The sequence below is a fragment of the Panthera uncia genome, chromosome F2 (assembly GCF_023721935.1).
Source record: "Panthera uncia isolate 11264 chromosome F2, Puncia_PCG_1.0, whole genome shotgun sequence".
Taxonomy (NCBI): domain Eukaryota; kingdom Metazoa; phylum Chordata; class Mammalia; order Carnivora; family Felidae; genus Panthera; species Panthera uncia.
Genome location: NC_064812.1, coordinates 21,284,999 through 21,304,993, shown reverse-complemented (window position 1 = coordinate 21,304,993; position 19,995 = coordinate 21,284,999). Strand labels below are relative to the sequence as shown.

At 43.3% G+C, this 19,995-nt stretch overlaps 1 protein-coding gene across 1 annotated transcript in view; it reads right to left on the bottom strand.

The window, feature by feature from the left end:
• The window catches only part of EXT1 (exostosin glycosyltransferase 1), a 285,668-nt gene that overhangs the window by 26,445 nt on the left and 239,228 nt on the right, over window positions 1–19,995 (bottom strand). The window contains exons 2-4 of the mRNA XM_049632978.1: window positions 9,229–9,322; window positions 6,904–7,011; window positions 1,888–2,007 (exon numbers count right to left, since the gene is read on the bottom strand). Of these exons, the coding sequence (XP_049488935.1) occupies window positions 1,888–2,007; window positions 6,904–7,011; window positions 9,229–9,322 (322 nt within the window). The remainder of the gene's footprint in view (window positions 1–1,887; window positions 2,008–6,903; window positions 7,012–9,228; window positions 9,323–19,995) is intronic.

The following is a 19,995-nucleotide window of genomic DNA, read 5'->3' as shown; positions in this document are numbered from 1 at the left end:
CTCACATTGAACAACCCTGAGATTAAGAGTCACGTGCTCAGGAGCCTGGGTAGCTTAGTCAGTTAAGTGTCCAGCTCTTCACTTCAGCTCAGGTCATGATCTCATGGTTCGGGAGTTCAAGCCCCATGTCAGGTTCTGCACTGACGGTGTGGAGACAGCCTGCTTGGGACTCTCTCTCTTCCTGTCTCTCTCTGCCCCTCCTCTGGTTGTTCTCTCTCTCTCTCTCTCTCTCTCTCTCTCTCTCTCTCTCAAAAATAAATAAATTTACCTTTGAAAAAAAAAAAAGAGTTGCAAGCTCTACCAACCCAGATAGCCAGACACCCCTGAAAGACTATTCTTTAAATTAAAAAATGCAACATATGTATAAATTCACATAGAAAAAGCCAATATATATGTGTTTGTGCATACCTATACATAAATAGTGATTTTGTATGGGGAGATGATTTTATTTGTATGCTTTAAGTATTTTCCATTATACATGTACTTGTTTAAATAAAAAGCACTCATTCCACAAAGAAAAAGAATTGACATTCAACTTTCCTTAAGAAGGGCCCAGGAAGGGTCTTGGATGGAAGATAGGATAGAAAAGTAAGATCTATTATATATTCAAATCTGCTGCTATGAACAGAAGAGAAAATGAAATCAATGTTAAGGAATAAGAGCTTTGCTTGCAATAAGGAAGCCCTTGGAAGCCATTCTGACCTTGTCCCTTTCATGGACTGGGCCTGGGTCCTAAATAGCCCCTTTCACCTAGGTCCAGGATGAAAAAAAAATGTGGACCATTCATGAGAAGACTCTGACCAGAGCAGGGGCCCAGGCTAGGCTCGGGGCAAGTAAACACCCCACTGTGCTCATGGCATGACCAGCACAGGCTGTGATACCCAGGATGGCAGGAGAACAGTGTTGTGGACAAGACAGGGTGATTTTCAATTTTCCTTGGTACTACTGAGACTTCTCAGTGTATGCTACAAATCCCATTAGCTTCTGGAGCAGTAAACACTTTTCCAAAGTAAATACTCCAAAGTGAGGCCATAAATGCCCCCGTTGCATTATGCGAACACCTCAGAATCACCTCAATGCTGTGCCTCACGAGAGGACCTCTGCTCTCCTTCCTGCAAGCCTGTAATTCATGAGTGTGCAGTTTCCTAAATCTTTCTTAGCTTTTTGTGCTAGTGTGGTGTAGCCTCGGGCCATCACTATCTGTTCTACTTCCAAAGGTTTTAATCATCTCCATGCTTCCCTCTCCTTCTTCCCTCCTGCCTTAATAAAAAGCAACTTACAAGGGGCACCCATATGCCTAGAAGATTTTCTGCATTCATAAAGTTTAACACTTTCTGCACCAGAGAGGTGCAGTCCTGATTTTCTTCTCGACACATCCTGATGCTGGTTTCTTCTAGACAACACTGATGCTGGTTGAGTTGCGCAGGTGGGGTTGAGAATTACTTTTGTTGTACCCCAATGCCATTGGTGCCCAGTAAACTGCTTATATTTTTAGAATGGTAGAACATATTCCCCTACTTGGTCATTATTGGTTTTCTAAATGGGGTCCAGAAATATGTCTTCAAAGGATGTCACTGAGTGTGAAGGACAGGAGGGTAGTCATTAACCACATACTGCTGAAATGATCTAAGACTGAGCCAATCTCTGTGTCAAGGAGGGGAATTTCTCCTCATGTCAGTTTTCTCCTATGGAGCTTTGTTAGGAATGGAGGGATTTTCTTGGGCTTGGCAGGGCAGGTAAAAGAGGGTTAACTGACATATCCAAGTACATAAAATTCAGTTTTGTCGCATTTGACTCAATTACACCTCACCAATAACAGACAAGAAAGCCAACAGAAGTGTATAAAGGACCATTATTCAAGACAAAGAGCTAAGTGGTCTCACTTACCTCTAGTGTAGTTAATACAATCTTCTCAACTGAAGAAAAATAAGCCTCCCACAAGAATTGTGTCTGCTGTCTAAGTGCTAGGATTTTATCCTGATGAATAGACCTGATTGTAGAAGGAATCTGTAACACAAGGTGAACACATAATAACTAGAACTGTAAAACAATGAGATACCATTTGATCAAAATAACCCACCTGGGTTAGGCTTTTATACTTCATAGCACTCAGGTTCTAGCGTACAGATCTCCCAAAAATCACCAATCCTTAAACTGAAATGCCCTTAAGAAGGTGTCAGGTACAGACAAACAATACTTACTGGGGATCAGCTTTGACCACCTTTAATGCATGGAAGTTAAAGTTACCTCTAAGATTTGGTAGCAGCTTATCAGTTGTTCAGGGTTCCACAAATCCTCAGTCCTGCACACAACCACATTCTATAGAGAAAGAAGCTATCAGCTTTGGGGAAAGGCTGAAAGATATCATCCTCCAAACACTTCCAAGACATGCCATGCCAGGGACTACAAATGATCTACAAAAGGGCTTTTAAGGGAATATCTCTGAGTCTCTCCATTTAATCTGCAGCTGGACAGTCATTTCTATATGCACACACCTGCTACCTCACCCTGAGAGCTCTTCTGCTCCCCGACCTCTCTTCCTGCCTCTAGCACTTACCCCAATGATCTGCCAAACATCATCCATGTTCAGCCATCACTGTTCTCTACCAGGCTACATGATTTTAAAGGAGAGATCTATGTCCTGTCCATCATGCTACACATTTTAAGGCTAGAAGAGTGATTTTTATTCAAGAAATAAGAGTTAAACTGAACATGGCCATCTGAAGCCACCATAGGGATATCATTATTTTTTACCAGCAATATAGCTTAATGATTAAGCACAGGGACACCAGAAGTTAGACCAAAGTGGGATTCTTGGCTCTAACATTTACCAGCTGTGTTTTCTTGGACAAGTTACTTGATCTCTCAAAGATTCTATTTCCTCATTTATAACATGGGGATACTGTACGAACATAACAAGGTTGTAATGGAGATTATCTAAGTGCTTCACACAGTGCCTAGAACATGGGAAGCTTAATTAACATAGCAAATTATTACTACCACTATTATTATTATTATTATTATTATCATTATTATTTACATAAGGGTCAAAGTTGGATCAATTGCTGCCTAATGTCTGCATGTGAACTTGCTTGGATCTGGAGCTCTGTCTGACATGTACTTCCTGGGTTTTTGGTGAGTTTGCTGGGCTTGCTCCCTATCTTCACCTATAGTTCAAGGTCTATTTCATTTATGGAGTCTATACTCTTAGAGGAGAGTCCTTGTGATTAGCAACTGCTCTCTTGTGCTCACCTCTTTCTGCATGCTTGCTTTGCTAATGTGTAACTAATCAGACAGATGTGGGGGCCTGGGCTGAAGTAGGGATGCTCTGTTAGCTGCTTTAATAAGGAAGTTACTCACGGCATTGTGATCAAGCCTGTATCTGAATTTCCACTAGGGGAGAAGGAGGTGGTAGCGCATTTTTTGTCTTAAGACTATTCTTCGAAGGAGCAATGAAACCGCCTCACAATAAGAACACAAGGACAAGCTCACTTGCTTTGGCAATATCCTAAAGCAGATACCAAATCTGTGCCCCAAAGTGTGTATCTGGATGCCCACCACTGAAGAAGCATGGAGGCAACAGGTAAAGGAAAAGCAATGGCAGGCAAACATTAGCCCAGAATCAGAGCTCAAGGTCAAATGGAAGTAAAATACCCTTGGAGAAGGTAGAAAAATCATCCATATTGTGGATCCTTGCTACGTCAAAGACTATTTTTATTTACTGAGTAAATTACCAAGATTGCCAAAAAAGACTAGGAAAAAGCTACCATGACCAATTTCATGATCAGGTTCTCTTCTAAATGCCAACGGTATTTTCTAAGAGTCCTATAGGTAGACTTCACTGTTTTGTCATGATCACAGGAAACCAGTCCATTAGAAAATGCCAAAAGCTACTGCCACTGTGTAGTCTCCAGAAAACTAAGTGGGCTGAAGTTATGAAAGAAGAGAGGGAATATCATATATTAACCTACCAGTACATTCCCCTCTTTTATAGAAGCCACAACTTGATGTTGGGACATCAAATAAAATACATGCTACTTGTTTGTACGTATAATATAAGTGACAGCCCTTTGCAAAGTGCTCTGGAAGAGAATTCCAAGTGACTGAAAAGACAAGAGTTCCAAGTTTTAATGGCATTTGGCTATTGGTTATTAATCTGCTTGTCCTGAGAGACAGGTATATGCGAGAGTGATAAATTAATTCCAATTTGGCCGGATTGTTCAGTGTGGCAGAACTCATTGAAGTCTTAATAAAAGGTCATGTATGGCAACAAAACTAATGGAATCTACCAAAATAGATATAGGAAAGCAACATTCAGCTCTCCTGGTGACATAATGACAAGAATATATTCAAATAAAAACATCCGAGCTGTTCTAAAACAAGAAACGAAAAACTGTAACATAACAACAACATTTCCCAGAGCAGACATTTGGGCTCGGTGCCAGACCTTTACAACCATTGTCAACGACAGTGCAGTCGCTGTTCAACATGGAGGCAGCTGTGCAAAGACAGACTGCGTACGAGATGGGAAAACGAGAGCAAGTTTGGGTGGGTGCAGGATCGAAAACAAAATCTTCAGAGTCAAGCAAAAAACTGCTGCGGAAGGTGAAATACATATCATCTTTGGTGAAACATTAGAAGCTGGACAACCGCATTCAAGTATCCCAGAATGCCCTCCTGTCCAAGACAAACTCCCAAGTTATTCACATCAAATTCACAGGAGCATTGGTAAACAATGGGAGATATTAGGGCTGATGTTTTTTATTCTTTTTAGTTCCCAAACTTCCTGTAATGATCATGTATTATTTAAAAAAAAAATCATAAAAAGGAGGAAAGAGGCAATGTGGAAAGGACCCACACAGATCAGTTTTGTCTGGCCTTTCATGAGTCAGTGTTTTCAGCATATGCCATTCTGCCTGGGGAGGATTTTGCTAGGTGACATATTCTTCTTTTGTGTTGGAGGTCCCAAGGGCCATAGAGTGATCTACCTGAGTACCAGAGAGAAGCTATGTTTTGGGAGCTGTGTTCAGCTTGGCTTGCCTAATCCATAGCGCTCTTGATTACAGGTACATCACCCGTTGCTTTAGGAAGACTACTGTGTTACTTCACCAGCCAGCTAGCAGACTGGCCAGCAGCACAAGCAGAAGCAATAAGAGAGTTAGAAACTCAATTTTCTTTTTTTGTTTTTTAATGTTTCTTTATTTTGAGAGAGAAATAGAGAGCAAGAGGGGGAGGGGCAGAGAGAGAGGGAGACAGAATCCCAAGCACATCCCTGATGTGGGGCTCGAACCCACAAACCATGAGATCATGACCTGAGCAGAAATCAAGAGTCAGACGCTTAACTGACTGAGCCACCCAGGCGCCCCAGAAACTCAATTTTCCCAATAATTTTTTTTTAAAGCTAGGACATTAAAAAAAACATTCTACCATATTGTGGTAGTTTAAGATAGAGTATATACTGCCATCAAAGGAAAACATTAAAATATTCTATAATTTTAGAGAAAGGAGTATGACAAATTATGTGGAACCTACAATATTATTACATGAAAGGGCTTTAGAAATCCTCAGTGACTGACAATTACTGCCCTTGGATTTCTCTGTATCATATTCCTCTCCCCAGGCAGCTCCTGAGAAGTTCAAACTTTTATTAGGTATCCTTGTAGAAGACTGGTTGACCATATATGAGTGGATTTATTTCTAGGCATTCTATTTTGTGCATTCGGTCTGTATCTCTCTCTATATGTCAGTACAGTATCATTTTGATCACTGTAGCTTTGTAAAGTATTCTGAAATCAGGAATTATGATGCTTCCAGCTTTGTCCTTTCTCAAGACTGATTTGGTTATTTGAGGTCTTTTGTGGTTCCATATGAATTTTAAAATTAGTTTTCTACTTCTGTAAAAAATGCCATTGGGATTTTGATAGGGACTGCATTGAATCTGTAGATCAATTTAGGTAAGATGGCCATTTTAATAATATTAAGTCTGATTTCTGCAATACAGGAGAACATGGATGAACCTGGAGGATATTAGGCCAAGGGACGTAAACCAGTCACAGAAAAGACAAATGCTGTATGATTCTACTTACCTGAAGTCTCTAAAACAGCCAAATTCATAGAACTAAAGAGCAGAATGCTAGTTGCCAGGGTTGGGGGTGAGGAAGAAATGGGGAGTTACTAATCAGTGGGCATAAAGTTTCAGTTAAGCGAGATGAATAAGTTCAAGAAATATGTAGTACATTTCCCCACAGTCAGCAATAATGTATCGTGCATTTAAAAATAAGAGGATAAATCTCATCTTAAGTGTTCTTGCTACAGTAAAATAAAATAAAATAAAGTAAAATAAAATAAAATAATAAAATAGAGATCCAAATGGCAAAAAAATACATTTAAAAAACCAATTTTATCAGAGGCCGCTCTTTTAAATATACATGTTAAAGATTAACACTGCTCAGGCTCCCAGACCAGATCATTTGAGCAATGATAACACTAATTATACGAATCAACCCTAGAGACCTCCCTCTTTCTGAAAATTAATCTGAAGGCAATTACAGAAACAAGGGAAAGGAATATGGAGTGGCAGGATGGTACAAAAGCTCTCTTGTATCATTTCTAAAACTCCTGGATAGGGAAGAGGATGGATGTACACCCCTTCTTCCTTTCAAGTTCATGCCCTTCACCTGCCACTTCTCCTTTTCCAAATATATTCCCTAGACCTGGGCGGATTTTGTGTTGGAAAGTGAACAATGTCATATTAAATGACTTCATATTCGCCACGACACAGGCAATTTTCTCCTGATAAAATTTCTTTTATAGAGCTGACCTTTTGGATTCATCTTCTTTGAAAGTTTGGACGGCGGCAGCAATAATACACTCATCTGCTGAAGGCTGGAGCCCCTTCCTTACCTGTAATAACAATCTCTCATCGCCTATGACGGCAGCTTGGTTCCAATTAATCACTTCAGAGAATGGCAACTCCCATCCATTGCTGAGCATCACAGGGACACAGGCAGCCTGGGTGAGGAAGGGGGCATTCATGAATGTGAAGGAAGCAGCAGGGGGACATTCCAATCAGAGGTGACATCAGTGCAAATTCAATTACTGGCATTTCTTGCTTGGATCATTGCATGGATCCTGGACTGCTTAGTCCAGAAGAAAAGTAAACTTACGGGGGTGCCTGGGTGGCTTAGCTGGTTAAACTTCTGACTCTTGATTTTGGCTCAGGTCATGATCTCACAGTTTGTGAGTTTGAGCCCCATGTCAGGCTCTGTGCTGCGGGTGCAGAACCTGCTAGGGATGCTGTCTCTGTCTCTCTTGCTCTCTCTCTGCCCCTCACCTGCTCATGCTCTCTCTCTCTCTCTCTAAATAAAGAAAGTTAAAAAACCAAAAAGGAAAAGTAAGCTTATATGAGTTATCAAGTCATGTGAAGGCTGTACATATCCAGCCAAGATTTTAATGTTTGCAAGTCTTGCCCTCAAATGCTAAAACCCCATTTCTATTCTAGTACATGGTTTGGCTGACCTTACCTCCATGGAGACGGCTGGCCTTGTTTGAGAAGTTTTATTGATGTAACAAAATCGTGCACCAACAATATCCTAGCATAAAACCAACCTTGAATATAAACAGTTTTGTCAATGTAACTGCCACAAGTCTGCTTGTGAAGTGGTTTATCCCACTGTCAGGTGCAACAAAGAGCAAAATGGGGCTTGGCATTCCTAATGAAGCTTTTTGTGGACTTAACTATTACAGGGTGTTCACCTTTCCCTTGCTGTGCAAACATCTGAGCCAGAACCTTGTTCCGTGTCACTGTGGAGGGATCCAAACCACTGTCGTAACAATGTACTGTCTGCACAGTGATCTGACAGCCAAGAAACGCCAGGCTAAGGACACGGGTCTGGTTCCAAAGCAGAGAACAATTTGCTTCGTGCCACATCTGAATGAGGCTACCAGAACATTAGTGACCGTATGCTTCACGGAACACAGAGCGCACTGGAAAGGACCTTAAAGAAAAGGAAGCTCTTCTGTTGAAGGACATGACAGAATGGTGTATGTTATGGAGTACTGTGCAAAAAGCATAGACTCTGGCAAGGTGCAGAACATAGAGGGGGAAGAACAGAGAGGCCAAGAGGTAAGGAGTGGAGGAGGAGAATCTCAGCTGGGAGCATGCTTTCTCGAGATCCAGGAGGGCTGGTTGCAACTCTCAGATGGTTAATGTCAGACGAGTGTCTCATCTGGTGAGGCATTTCTGCAGAGTTAGGTTAATGAGCAGAACCTCACACAGGCCCCCGAGCTGCAGAGCCTCAGAATAGCTGGGCCAAGTGAATAGCGTGACCCATTGTGCATCACTCTTGGAATTTAGAGGCACCAAGAGATGACTGAGGAGGATGAGCAGAAAAGACAATTTGCTTTTTTTTTTAATTAAAAAAATTTTTTTTAAACATTTATTTTCGAGAGACAGAGATCGAGTATGAGTGGGGGAGGGGCAGAGAGAGAAGAGAGAAGGAGACACAGAATCCAAAGCAGGCTCCAGGCTCTGAGCTGTCAGCAGAGAGCCTGACATGGGGCTTGAACCCATGAACTATGAGATCATAACCTGAGCCAAAGTTGGACACTCAACTGATTGAGCCACCCAGGTGCCCCAAGACAATTTATTTTTTGGAAGCACCACCAATAAGCCATTTTCTTTCTTTTTCTTTTCTTTTCTTTTTAATGTTTACTTTTGAGTGGGGGGAGGGGCAGAGAGAGGGAGACAGAGGATCTGAAGCAGGCTCTGCACTGACAGCAGAGAGCCCGATGTGGGGCTCGATCTCACAAACTGTGAGATCATGACCTGAGCCGAAGTCAGATGCTTAACCAACTGAGCCACCCAGGTGTCCCCAATAAGCCATTTTCTTAAGCCAGGGCTCTTGAGACCGGCTTCCAGGAGCAGAATAGTGTCTGCAAGGCTGCTGTTGGGCAGTCAGATCCACCCTCTGTCGGCAAACATGTCTCTGAAGAACACCTCCTCCCTGGTGGTGAACCGTTTAATCTTCTCAGGTCCAAAGACAATTAGTGAATCCTCTTTCCGCCCCATCTCTTATAAAAAATGTCACAGACTTTCTTGGGGAAACAGATTCCAGGTGTTCAAGGCAAACTATGCATTCTGCTTAGATCCCCGCAGAAAGGTTAAGGTTAAATCCACCCTGACTTCAGTCCTCAGCCCTATTCTGGGGAGGTCTTAGGGTCTCTTACCTGCAGAGCCTCCAGGAACCTGAAGGACCCAAGCCTGCGACCACGAGGAACCAGACAGAAAGTGGCATTGTGCAGCATTTCCCGATAATCATACCTAGAAGGAGAGGAGGAACAATCAGGAACAATCAGTAGACGAAGACCCGTGAGGAGTGGCAGGGTGAGGGGAGGGGACAGTGACCATCTGCGGGTGTATACCTAACATGGAATTACCCAGAGCAGCTCAGGAGACACGCTGGGCAGGCAGTTCTCACTTTCCCTTTGGGGAGTGGGGGGTGTTGCATGAACAACAAATGTGAACTTTCACGAGGGGCAAAGTAGTTAGGGTGTTTTGCAAGCAGTACATGAAAGGCAAGTCTGATGTTCCCAGTAACAATTTGGCTTGCCCACGGTTTGCTTCCAAAAATCAGATTTTTTGTGTCTTGATGAAATGTCTTGTCCCCATGAGCTTAAAAGCAAAAGATCACAACGAGTAGTTCTTGTTTAATGCCATGTCATTCAGCAAAACTAAGACAGTCCTTGTTCCCCACCCCACAAAACCATGCTGTTAAAACCTACCCAGGAAACCTCCATTACAAGCACAGAACATTTACTTTCTCCTTCAAGCTGGAGTTTCTACGTTTAACCAAGAATACGCAGCGACGCCAGACAAATACTCATATATAAGAATGGATAACATAACTTACAGGGGAAACACAAGAGAGACAGAAGGAGCTGGCCTAAGAAATGTGAAAATAAGAATAACAGGAGAAAAAAAAAAGCATAGCGTGGGGTGCGGAAAACCAGGGTGTAGAAGAGAGGATTGTTTCTTTTACTCAGATACCACTTGACGGTACAACACGGTTCTTGCGCTTGAAAAAAGGCAAAATATAACATGAGCGCCGGCTGTCTCTTTAGGCTGGGGAAGTGCAGGAAAGGCGACAAGCATTTCATTTTGTTTAGGGATATCCCCTTAAAAGTGGCTTCTGCAAACACATTCCTAAACATGCAGTTTCAGGTTCATTATGAGTTTAAGCAAACTTGGGAAAGCAGAAATGGCTCGTGCCCTGTGCAAGCCTAGATTCTCAGAGCTAAGATGAAATCACTCTCATTTTTCAAGAGCTTGCAATGCTCGGCAGACAGGTGTGACTTTGACAGTAGCATATGTCACCAGCATTTTCTGACTCTAATAGTCTAATTTAATCATAGCCTGAAGGCATCGGATTCTTCCCTCCTCGTTTTGGGATACTGATATATACATTTATATTTTTAAAGTCCACATCTATTTTTATATTCTCATACAAACTAGGCATATGGGAGTAAGCCAATTTTCAATTATAAACCCGTCATTAAGAAGAGACATCATGCAAAGGACCATTTGCTTAAACAAGCTTGTACAACTAATTTGCACAAGAAAAGGTCACCATGAATGGATTAAGATTATCTCCATTGAGAGTAAAATAAAAACCCTTGCTGCATTAATTAAACTGCAAAATAGACTTGAAAGTAGAAAAGATTTTTAAGAGGGCTCAAATTTGGCTAAATAAGAAATATTAAATTATGATGGTAATGCCTTCTCCTTTGCTCACCAAACACGGGAAGTAATTGATAAGTATCTTCAAATTCAACTGTTAAAAAATGTCTGGCTCTCTCCCTTAACCGATGAAGAGGGAAATATGTGCACACACACATATACTTATAAAGTTTAAACTCAAATTGTTTTAATATAAAAAGGTCAAATATACTTCAGACTACAGCAAAGTTTAGTAAGTGCCCAGAATAGAAACCCCTGAGGGATTAGCACAGAAGGTCCTACACCCTCATCATTAGGCTGCTAAAAATGTAGAACCCTATTAATGTTCTGGATTGTAACAAGTTTCAAAGTTGCCAGTTGCAGAATTTACTTTGGGGAAGGAGTAGAGGTAGAGAGAAGGCAGAAAACTTACAGCAAAAAATTCACCTGACAGTTATTCTAGGGTGTTGGTTTTTAAGTGGTGGCACAGGAGTATTTGCTGATGTAGGGGATAAAGCTTACATGATTGAAGCTTGTGTTCATTCATACAGCAGGTAAAGGGAGATGTGGGATGAACATCCTTGCCACTAGGTAGCTGTGACATTAGGAATAAAACACATGAGCACTAGGAATAAAACACATGAGCACTCCGGGCCTTACTTTCCTCATCAGCAAGATGACTAGAGATTGTCTGAACACTCCATTATTCTTTATGTTATTTTTAGGTGAGGAAGAAGAATGTTCTGGGGTGCATGGGTGGCTCCGTCAGTTGATAAGCATCCGACTCTTGATTTCAGCTCAAGTCATGATCTCACAGTTCATGGGATGGAGACAGTGTAGGGCTCTGCACTGAGTGTGAAGTCTGCTTGGAATTCTCTCTCTCTCTGCCCCTCCCCCTGCTCATGGTCACACACACTCTCTCTCTCAAAATAAAGAAACAAACCTAAAAAAAAAAAAAAAAGAGAAGAATGTCCTTTCAGAATATCCCACTGCTCCAAAGGTTTCCAAAACCCCTGTATAAATGTATGTGTGCATATATATATATACATACATATATGCATATATATATGTATAAATATCTGCTCATGTGTATACAATGTATGTTTAACACATAAAGACATATACAGAACATGTGCACACAAAACTTAGAACAATGATTTTCAGACTTCTAACCATGCTCAGTCCGTCAGCCAGCCTCTCTTTTGGGCTCTAGTGAGAGGGAACCTATGAATGGATAAGTGTGTTCTAACTGAGGGAGTAATGATACCCTGAAAGGGGGGGCAGTTTTCCCAGGCGGGCCGCACTTGTGTTTGGTGCCCTCCCACTCAGCCTTTCTGGGACCCATCTCTCCATTTTGGTGTTCTCACACACCCACATCTACCTCCTTCTCGATGCTTGAACTCATTCAATTTTTTAGTCACTGTCTCAAAAAACACTATGTCCCAGGCCCTGTTCTAGTCCTGCAGATGTTGTGCAGAGAAGACCCTTCTCCAGTCACTAGGCTTATCAAGGAATCATCAAGGAATCATCTGATAATTAGGAGAGACTGATCAGAACTCCAGGTGTAAAATTACCTGGAATTCTGCATTATAAAGTACACTCGAGAAGGCTGGCCTTGCAAAGGGAGACACTAAGGAACTCTGGACACTCTCCCTAACAAAACAACAATTTAACTGGTAAACATTATTTAAAAAAAAAAAAAACCCAAAACCAAAAACCTCATTCATTTAAATTTTCTGGAAATTGTCCTAAAGGTCTATGACAAATGGAAAAACATTTGTTCGGGAGAAGCTACAGAATCTTGGCAAGAACACTGAGTGTCTGTGGCATTTGAACCATGGTCTGCTCCATTACCAACCCCTCCCAGTTCTGCCTCATAGAAGCTCCATCTCAGGCAAGTTCAGTCAAGAAGGCTGGGCTCCTTCTCCCACAAGTTGCCATCAAGAAAGTGAAAAGACAACCCACAGCAAAAAGAAAATATCTGAAAATCATTGATCTGGTAAGAGACTGTTATCCAGAATATGTAAAGAATTCTGACATTCAACAATCAAAAGACAAATAATCCAATCTTCAAACAAGCCACGAATTGACTAGATATTGTTCCAAAGAAAATATACAAAATGCCAATAAGCACAAAGATCCTCAACATCATTAACCGTTAAAGAAATGCAAATCACCCACAAGGATGGCTATCATCAAAAGGACAGGTGAGAACAGGTGCTCATGAGGCTGAGGAGAAATTGGAACCCTCGCATATTCCTGCCGGGAATGTAAAATGGTGCAGTCACGTTGGAAAAAAGTTGGGCAGTTTCTTTTAAAACTAAAAGTGGGATTAGCATATGACCCAACAATTGCACTCTTGGGCATTTAGCCCAGAGAAAATGAAAACTTATTTTCACGCAGAAACTTGTCCATGAATGTTCACAGCAGTTTTATCCTTAATAGCCCCAAACGGGAAACTATCCAAATGTCCTTCAATGGGTGAATAATTCAACAAACTGTGGTACATCTACAGCCTAGAATACTTCTCAGCAATAAAACGAAATGAACTATCGATACACACAACATCCTCAAGGAAATTATGCTAAGTGAAAAAGCCAGTCTCAAAAAGGTGAATACTGCCTTATTTATTTATATAGCATTCGTGAAGTAACATAATTTTAGGGATACATAACAGATTAGTAGTTACCAAAGGTTAGAGATGGGGGAGAAGGACAGGCAGAGAGAGGACAGGTCAAGTGAGGGGGACGGGCTTCTCAGAGGGATGAATTCTCCCCTATTAAGTTTAGAAGTGTAAATCACATCAGAATCATAAACATCTTCAAAATGAGAGGTAATTAACACATGATATCCTAAGCAAAAAGGTAAGTAGATAGGGCAGGCAACTAATCTCAGACACCTTTCCACTTCAAGTCAATAAATGGTTTTGTTACCCTCTTCAGATGGGCATTAAGTTCCCCATTGTGTAGGTGGTGATACAGAAGTTAGAGCAGTTTTTATAAATGGCTGCAAAGAAAAACGCAATAAAGTGACACGGCCTGAATTTAACCTAGAAACCAGGAACCACTCTATGGCTGTAATAATTTTCGCCTTAAAGTTGTGCCGAATAATGGATGGGATACACCCCATTTAAAATGGGCCCTGTAACAATGCAAAATTGAAGTCCTTCCCCCCCATATGAAACACATCGTAGCTGGCGGCAATTCAGTGTACCCGAGGAAGGGGGGATCAGCGTGGCAAGTGCAGGGTTCCCCAAGTGCCTTCCCCCACAGGAACATCATCCACACCCCCTGGGAACTTTGTGGAAATGGGAATGCCCAGCCCACCAAGGCCCACTGGTGTAGAAACTCCAGAGGAAGGGCCCAGAATCCTGTTGCCACAAGCCCTCCAGGTAATTAGGACGCATCCTAAATTTTGTGTGAAGAGCTCACAGAAAATTTGAGTTAAGAGGTCAGGAACACAAAGCTTTGTGGGTTAAGCAGCTTTAGACACAGCCAAACCTGGGTTCCCCTTTGCTATTTACAAGCTGGGTGATCTTGGGAAAGTTATTTGTCGAAATCTCAGGTTTCCTGGTGGGCAAATGGAGATACTTCTACTGTGAGGCTTAGCTGGTACAATTTAACTGAAGCACGGGCATATCCTAACCCATCCATAAATGGTAGCTATTATCATTACAGCTGAAGGAAGGCAACAGAATATAATGGAAAACAAAGCCGACCTGAAAAGTTAGAGGACCTGGCTTGAGGAACCTGGATTCTGGATCTGCCACTTCCTGTATGGCCCTGTGTAAAAGAAGTTCTCCATGCTTCAAAGCAGTTAAGATCAAATGAGATCGAGTCCGTGCCCTATAAACTGCAATGCACTAGGCAAACTGTAAGCTGTTGTGGTAAATTACATCGGGACGAGAGGAATAAAACCATTAAAAAAAAAAAAAAAAAGAACAATGAAAAAAGAAAAGAAAGAACAGATTCCCCAAGACAGAGCCAGAGACAAATGTGGAACAGACCCTTTAAAATAAAATGCAAACAGAAGCTGGGAATCACAACAGAACAGCAGCTTCTAATTGAAAGGATTTTGCCTTATTTTCAAAAGCTACACAGACACGGATGCTGCCGGTGCAGCGTGCCCACCGGCCGTCCCGTGCTTCCCTCAACCCCTCTGTAGCACACACAGTTGCCATGTGAGCCTGCTTTTTGCTAATCAAAGAATCAAAGAGGGTAGGGAAGAAGCCAAGCGATCCAGCCTCTCATCTCTGTAGTCACGCAATTCCAGTCTCCCCGTGATGTTGCTACAGTTTGTCTCAAGTATTTATTTATAAAGTGAACATCTACGCTATCTGTTCCCTCCAGTCCCCATCCTCATAAGTACTTAATCTTCTTTGCTTACACCCAGGTTTGAACTGTATCCTTTAGGAGAAAAAGAAAGAAAACAAAACCAATGTATGGCCGCTGTAGTTCCATTAAGTACCTTGGATGAGGGAAATAAAACAAGGTCCTTAGCACCTCCCCTGTGCTTTCTTTCACTCACTCAAACAACATTAATTAGCTGAATGCCTACCATGTGTCACGCACTCCTCAAAGAACCAACGGTCCAGGGAAAAGGCAGATGTGTTATCAACTGATTGTTATTCAGTGAGGGAATATGATGATCAATGATTATTATTTATCGGTAGGATGGAGGCTTGAGGTGGAGATTATGCAGAGAAACAACAGCGACAACTTGGCTTTGGTGGGGAGACTGAGAAGCAGGGATGCCTCCAGGAGGAAGGGAGACTGAGCTAATTATTAATGGAAGAGCAAGAATCAGCCTGGTAAGGCTGAGAGGAGGCAATCGGCATTTCTGGGGGTAGAAACAGACAGCGGGAACAAACACCAAGATGAGAGAACCCACCAAAGTTCGGGGAGGGCGAGGCAGTGGGGGAGGGAGGAGGGGAGTGAAACTACCAGTAGGGCGGGGTCCCACTGGGAGGACAATGTGTGGTATCTCCTGGAGCTCAGACATAATCCTGTGTGGTGGATTGAGTCACTGAAGGGCTCAAGCAGAAGAAGGACATGCTCCCAATGGCATTCTTACAACTTGATAGAACACAACTTCACAGGCCAGTGCTTAGTGCAGACAGTCTGATAACCTTGCCAACAATGCAAGTCACAACTATGGAGCCATAAAGGGCTCCAATTCCACGCTTTCTGATACCAAAGAGCCTCTGCCTTCCACCACACCATGCTGCCTCTTTGGTCAGCTCACACAAATGCAAGGTCTGAAAGTACATTTCTTTCTTTCTTTTTTAGTAATCTCCGCACCCAACATGGGGCTCAAACTCACCACCCCAAGATCACGAGTCACGCTCTCCACTGACTGAGCCGGCCAGGCGCCCCTGAAACATTTCTTATGGAGCGAATCCCTAAGCAGTTCATCCAGTCAAGCACTGGTAACAAGTGGCTACCACTAAGAGGACCCTTTCTCCTCTACTCAAAGCCCTGCATCATGTCACGTGAGCAATTCGGTCCAAGATGGTGCTCTGTTTTTATTCACCATGTTGCCTTAGACCCTTTCTTGGACTTCACAGATTCAACACGTAAAATTTCAATGACTTTTGAGAAAACCCAAAGCCCATAACATGTAATAACATGAAATTGGCCCAAGACACAAATTTGAACTGAGAAACATACCTTTTAGTCAGAAAATGGGTCTAGTTGGCCGCTATAGTATGGCTATCTGTTGTCACGTAAGCATACATACAGAGGAGAACAGGCCCCCGTGGTCTTTGAGAATTCATGGGAAACGCTAAGCCTCAGTTTCTTCACCACTTGCTCACACAGCTCTTGTGCACATGAATGAACTCCATATGCTCCAGTGTCGGGTAAATGACCAGAGCTATACTAATGTGTGGTGCTGGCCCAGGCTGACCAGATTGGCTGCAGCCTCAGGGACATTTACTGCCCCGCAGCCGGAAGGCACTTGCTGTGCAGGTGCTGTGGTTCCTCACATGGGTTATTCTTGCCTGGAGCGCTGCCTGCTGCCAGAACCTCGGGGGCACCTGGTCATGCCATTGGTTAGGATGCGATTTCTCTTTAATGCTTCTCAAAAGGATGCTGCTGGCCCCAAGTTTTCCAATGCAGAGAGCAGTGGTTGGCTACAAGGAGGGACATGCATCTACATCCATCCTTCACACCTGAAGGGCTATCCGCAGAAGACCATCTCCTCTTTACTGTCCATTTAAAATCCATTTCAGGGGCGCCTGGCTGGCTCAGTCAGTGGAGCATGTGACTCTTGATCTTGGGGTGGCACGTTTGAGCCCCACGCTGGGTGGAGAGACTACTTAAAAATAAAATCTTAAAAAAATCCATTTCAATGTAGGGAAGGGATGGAGGTTAAGGTTTTGCAGGCTCTCGTTGGGGCATGAGGCCCCATGGGAAGCCGGACTCTTGCACACATTTTCTCACCTAAGCCTCGCAGCCACACTAGGAGGTAAGTATGGTTATGCCAGCTTCTCACAGGGAACAGGAGTCAGAAGACACTTGGAATCCAATACCCCATCTGAACACGCTGGATCCTAACCCCATATCATGTCAAAATTCCCTTACACCATCTTTACCCTAGCTACTGACAGCTCAGAACTGTAAACCTGGACCATGTGGTAATCGCCACCTGCAGATACTAATGAATACAACAAGTGCTAGATGCATCTCTTATTTCAAGATGGGTAGAAGACCATCTTGGTTCCCCGTCATTAAATAGCAGCACAACGGCTAATATGTAAAAGTGATAAAATAGGACCGTTGTGAAAGGTAACATTACAGTAATGACCACCTGCCCCCCTCCCCCACCACATACACATGCTGATTACATGTTCCTTGCGTGCAGGGCAGCAACCTGTGCTCATTATTGTACTTTATCTCTACAAGCACATGTGAAATGGCCCCATTTTACAGATGATGAAGTACAGTAGTAAAAGTTTTATGAGACTTGTAGAAGGAGGGCAGAATCCACAATATGCTCTGTTGTCTCTCAGGGATGCCTAGAAGGAAGGAGTAACACGGGGACAGCAAAGGTGAAAACAAAGAATTTCCACCACATTGTGCCAGGTGATCTCAGCTGGTGTGAGCTGATCTCAGCTGTCTGGCGGGGTGAGGTTTTAGAGCACCGGCTTCTGTGCTCAGCAATAGCCAAACTCAAACGGCTCCAAGATAAATGCAATTCCAGGACATGTGGGTCTCATCAATTCTCTGGTTAGAAATAAAGCACTTCTGGAGCACTTGGTGGCTCAGTTGGCTGAGCCTCCAACTTCAGCTCAGGTCATGATCTGGTAGTTTGTGAGTTCGAGCCCTGCATTGGGCTCTGTGCTGACAGCTCAGAGCCTGGAGCCTGCTTTGGATTCTGTGTCTCCCTCTCTCTCTGCCCCTACTACCTGCTTGCACTCTATCTCTCAAAAATAAACATTAAAAACAAAACAAAACAAAAAAAGAAAGCATTTCTGAAAATGCTACACAAAGTGCTACCTGGGTACAGGGGGACAGAAAAGGGAGAGGCCATAAAAAAAGCCAGCAGCAACAATGACCTCAGGTGGATAAATGGGTCCACAAGAGGTACACCAAGGTCTTGGCTGCAGGAGCTAAATGTCTTCTCAGTTCCCAAGGGCCACTGGGAATCCCGAGGTCATTATCTTACCATTAACTTTTCACCAGGCTCTGCACCAGGGAGACTGGCCAACAGGAGCGGGGCCAGGAAGTGTGGACCAAAGCTGAGAGTGCCAGCACGGAGTATCCGTCCTAAATGGCAGCTCCCTGCGCCACCCCCCAGCATTCTCCCCCCCTCCCCCGACAAGCCGAGTCTTAGGGAGCAGGAGCAGGGGCACGTCCCCTCAGCATGCCCCTCTTTCCTTCCTCTGCTTTACATGCATTGCTGGAGGAAGCCTCGCTGAAACCCTGAGTCTTGGCCAGAGACCCTCTTGCTGCTCACCCAGTGCCCTGGTCTGACCTGTCTTCCACTCACATTGTATTAAGTTGCCTGTTTTCTTGTTTTCCTTTCATTGGACTCCAGGAGACAGGACCTCGGTCCTACTTGCTGTTGAACCAGCCCTTCCCCCAGGGCCTGGCCCTACAGGAGCCACTTGAAAAATAGTAAATGGATGGAAAGTGTCAGCATGCACTGGTTTGTATTTCGGGTGCAGAGGGCGCGAGATCAACAGAGAGACCAAGAGACGCAAGCCCCTCTTCATTATGATCATCTCCATTTAGCTGTAACAAACATTTCTGTGTGTGCCTGGTCTTCCGAGGACGACCTGCACTTCTCTGTTGAGGCTGAGCCCAAGCTAGACAGTGGAAAACAGGGTCTTTTATTTAACTATTTTTTTTCTCTTCCTTTTGTACATTTTCTATCCCTTCTTCTTTGTCTTTATTTCTAAAGGCCTGGCAGTTTGTTAAAAGTTTCATTTTCTTTCTGCACCGTGGTGAGGGTAGGGGATTTGTGTTTCACCAGCCCTGATAAATAGCATTATTTGCAAATCGAGTCAAATGTATGTGCAGTGCTATTCAAAATGAACCTTCTCCTGGTCTTCCTCCACGTCTGAGCTGAAGGAAAAAACCCCCAAAAAACAAAAAAACAAACACGGTCCACCCTCCTCCTGGCTTCATCACGACAAACACTGCTTTGGTCCAAAGGCAAGGCCTCCCCATCCCCCAAAGAAAACTGGGCTCAACCTAGTGTTCTGACCACTTCCATTCTTGAGCCAAAACATTCTTTCCTGCCCAGCCGGACTTGGTCAGCCCTGGGATTAGGAGGATGTCTGGAATTCCTTCTGGGCTGTTCTCATCACCACGGAGTGGCTGCCCAGTGGTGAATACGACATGCCCTGCATTCTTTGTCAGCCCTTAAGCCTTTCGTCTGGTCCTTGCACTTAAGTGATTATAAAATACCTTGAGAATCCAATTACAGTTAATGAAATAACAGCTGGCTCGGCCAACCTCCCCTTCCTAAGTCTGCTCCTATTTTTGCCATTCCTGAGCGTCTACCTTCTGACTTTGACAGTCAGGGCCAGCTCACTTCTGGGACTCTTCATGCTGAATAAGCAAATGAGGTCTCAGAATTCTGCACAGGTGAAGACGGTGCATCCTCAAGAAATTATGGGACACCAACATAATATGAAAGCTGCGTGAAGCTAGTTGACTAGGGAGAGTTTATTCTTTCCCTCTGGGTATGAGAATATATAAATGTCCAGGTGCATATGGGTCCATGGACATACAAATGTGTGTTATGGTTAATGACCTGACGGTGCATAT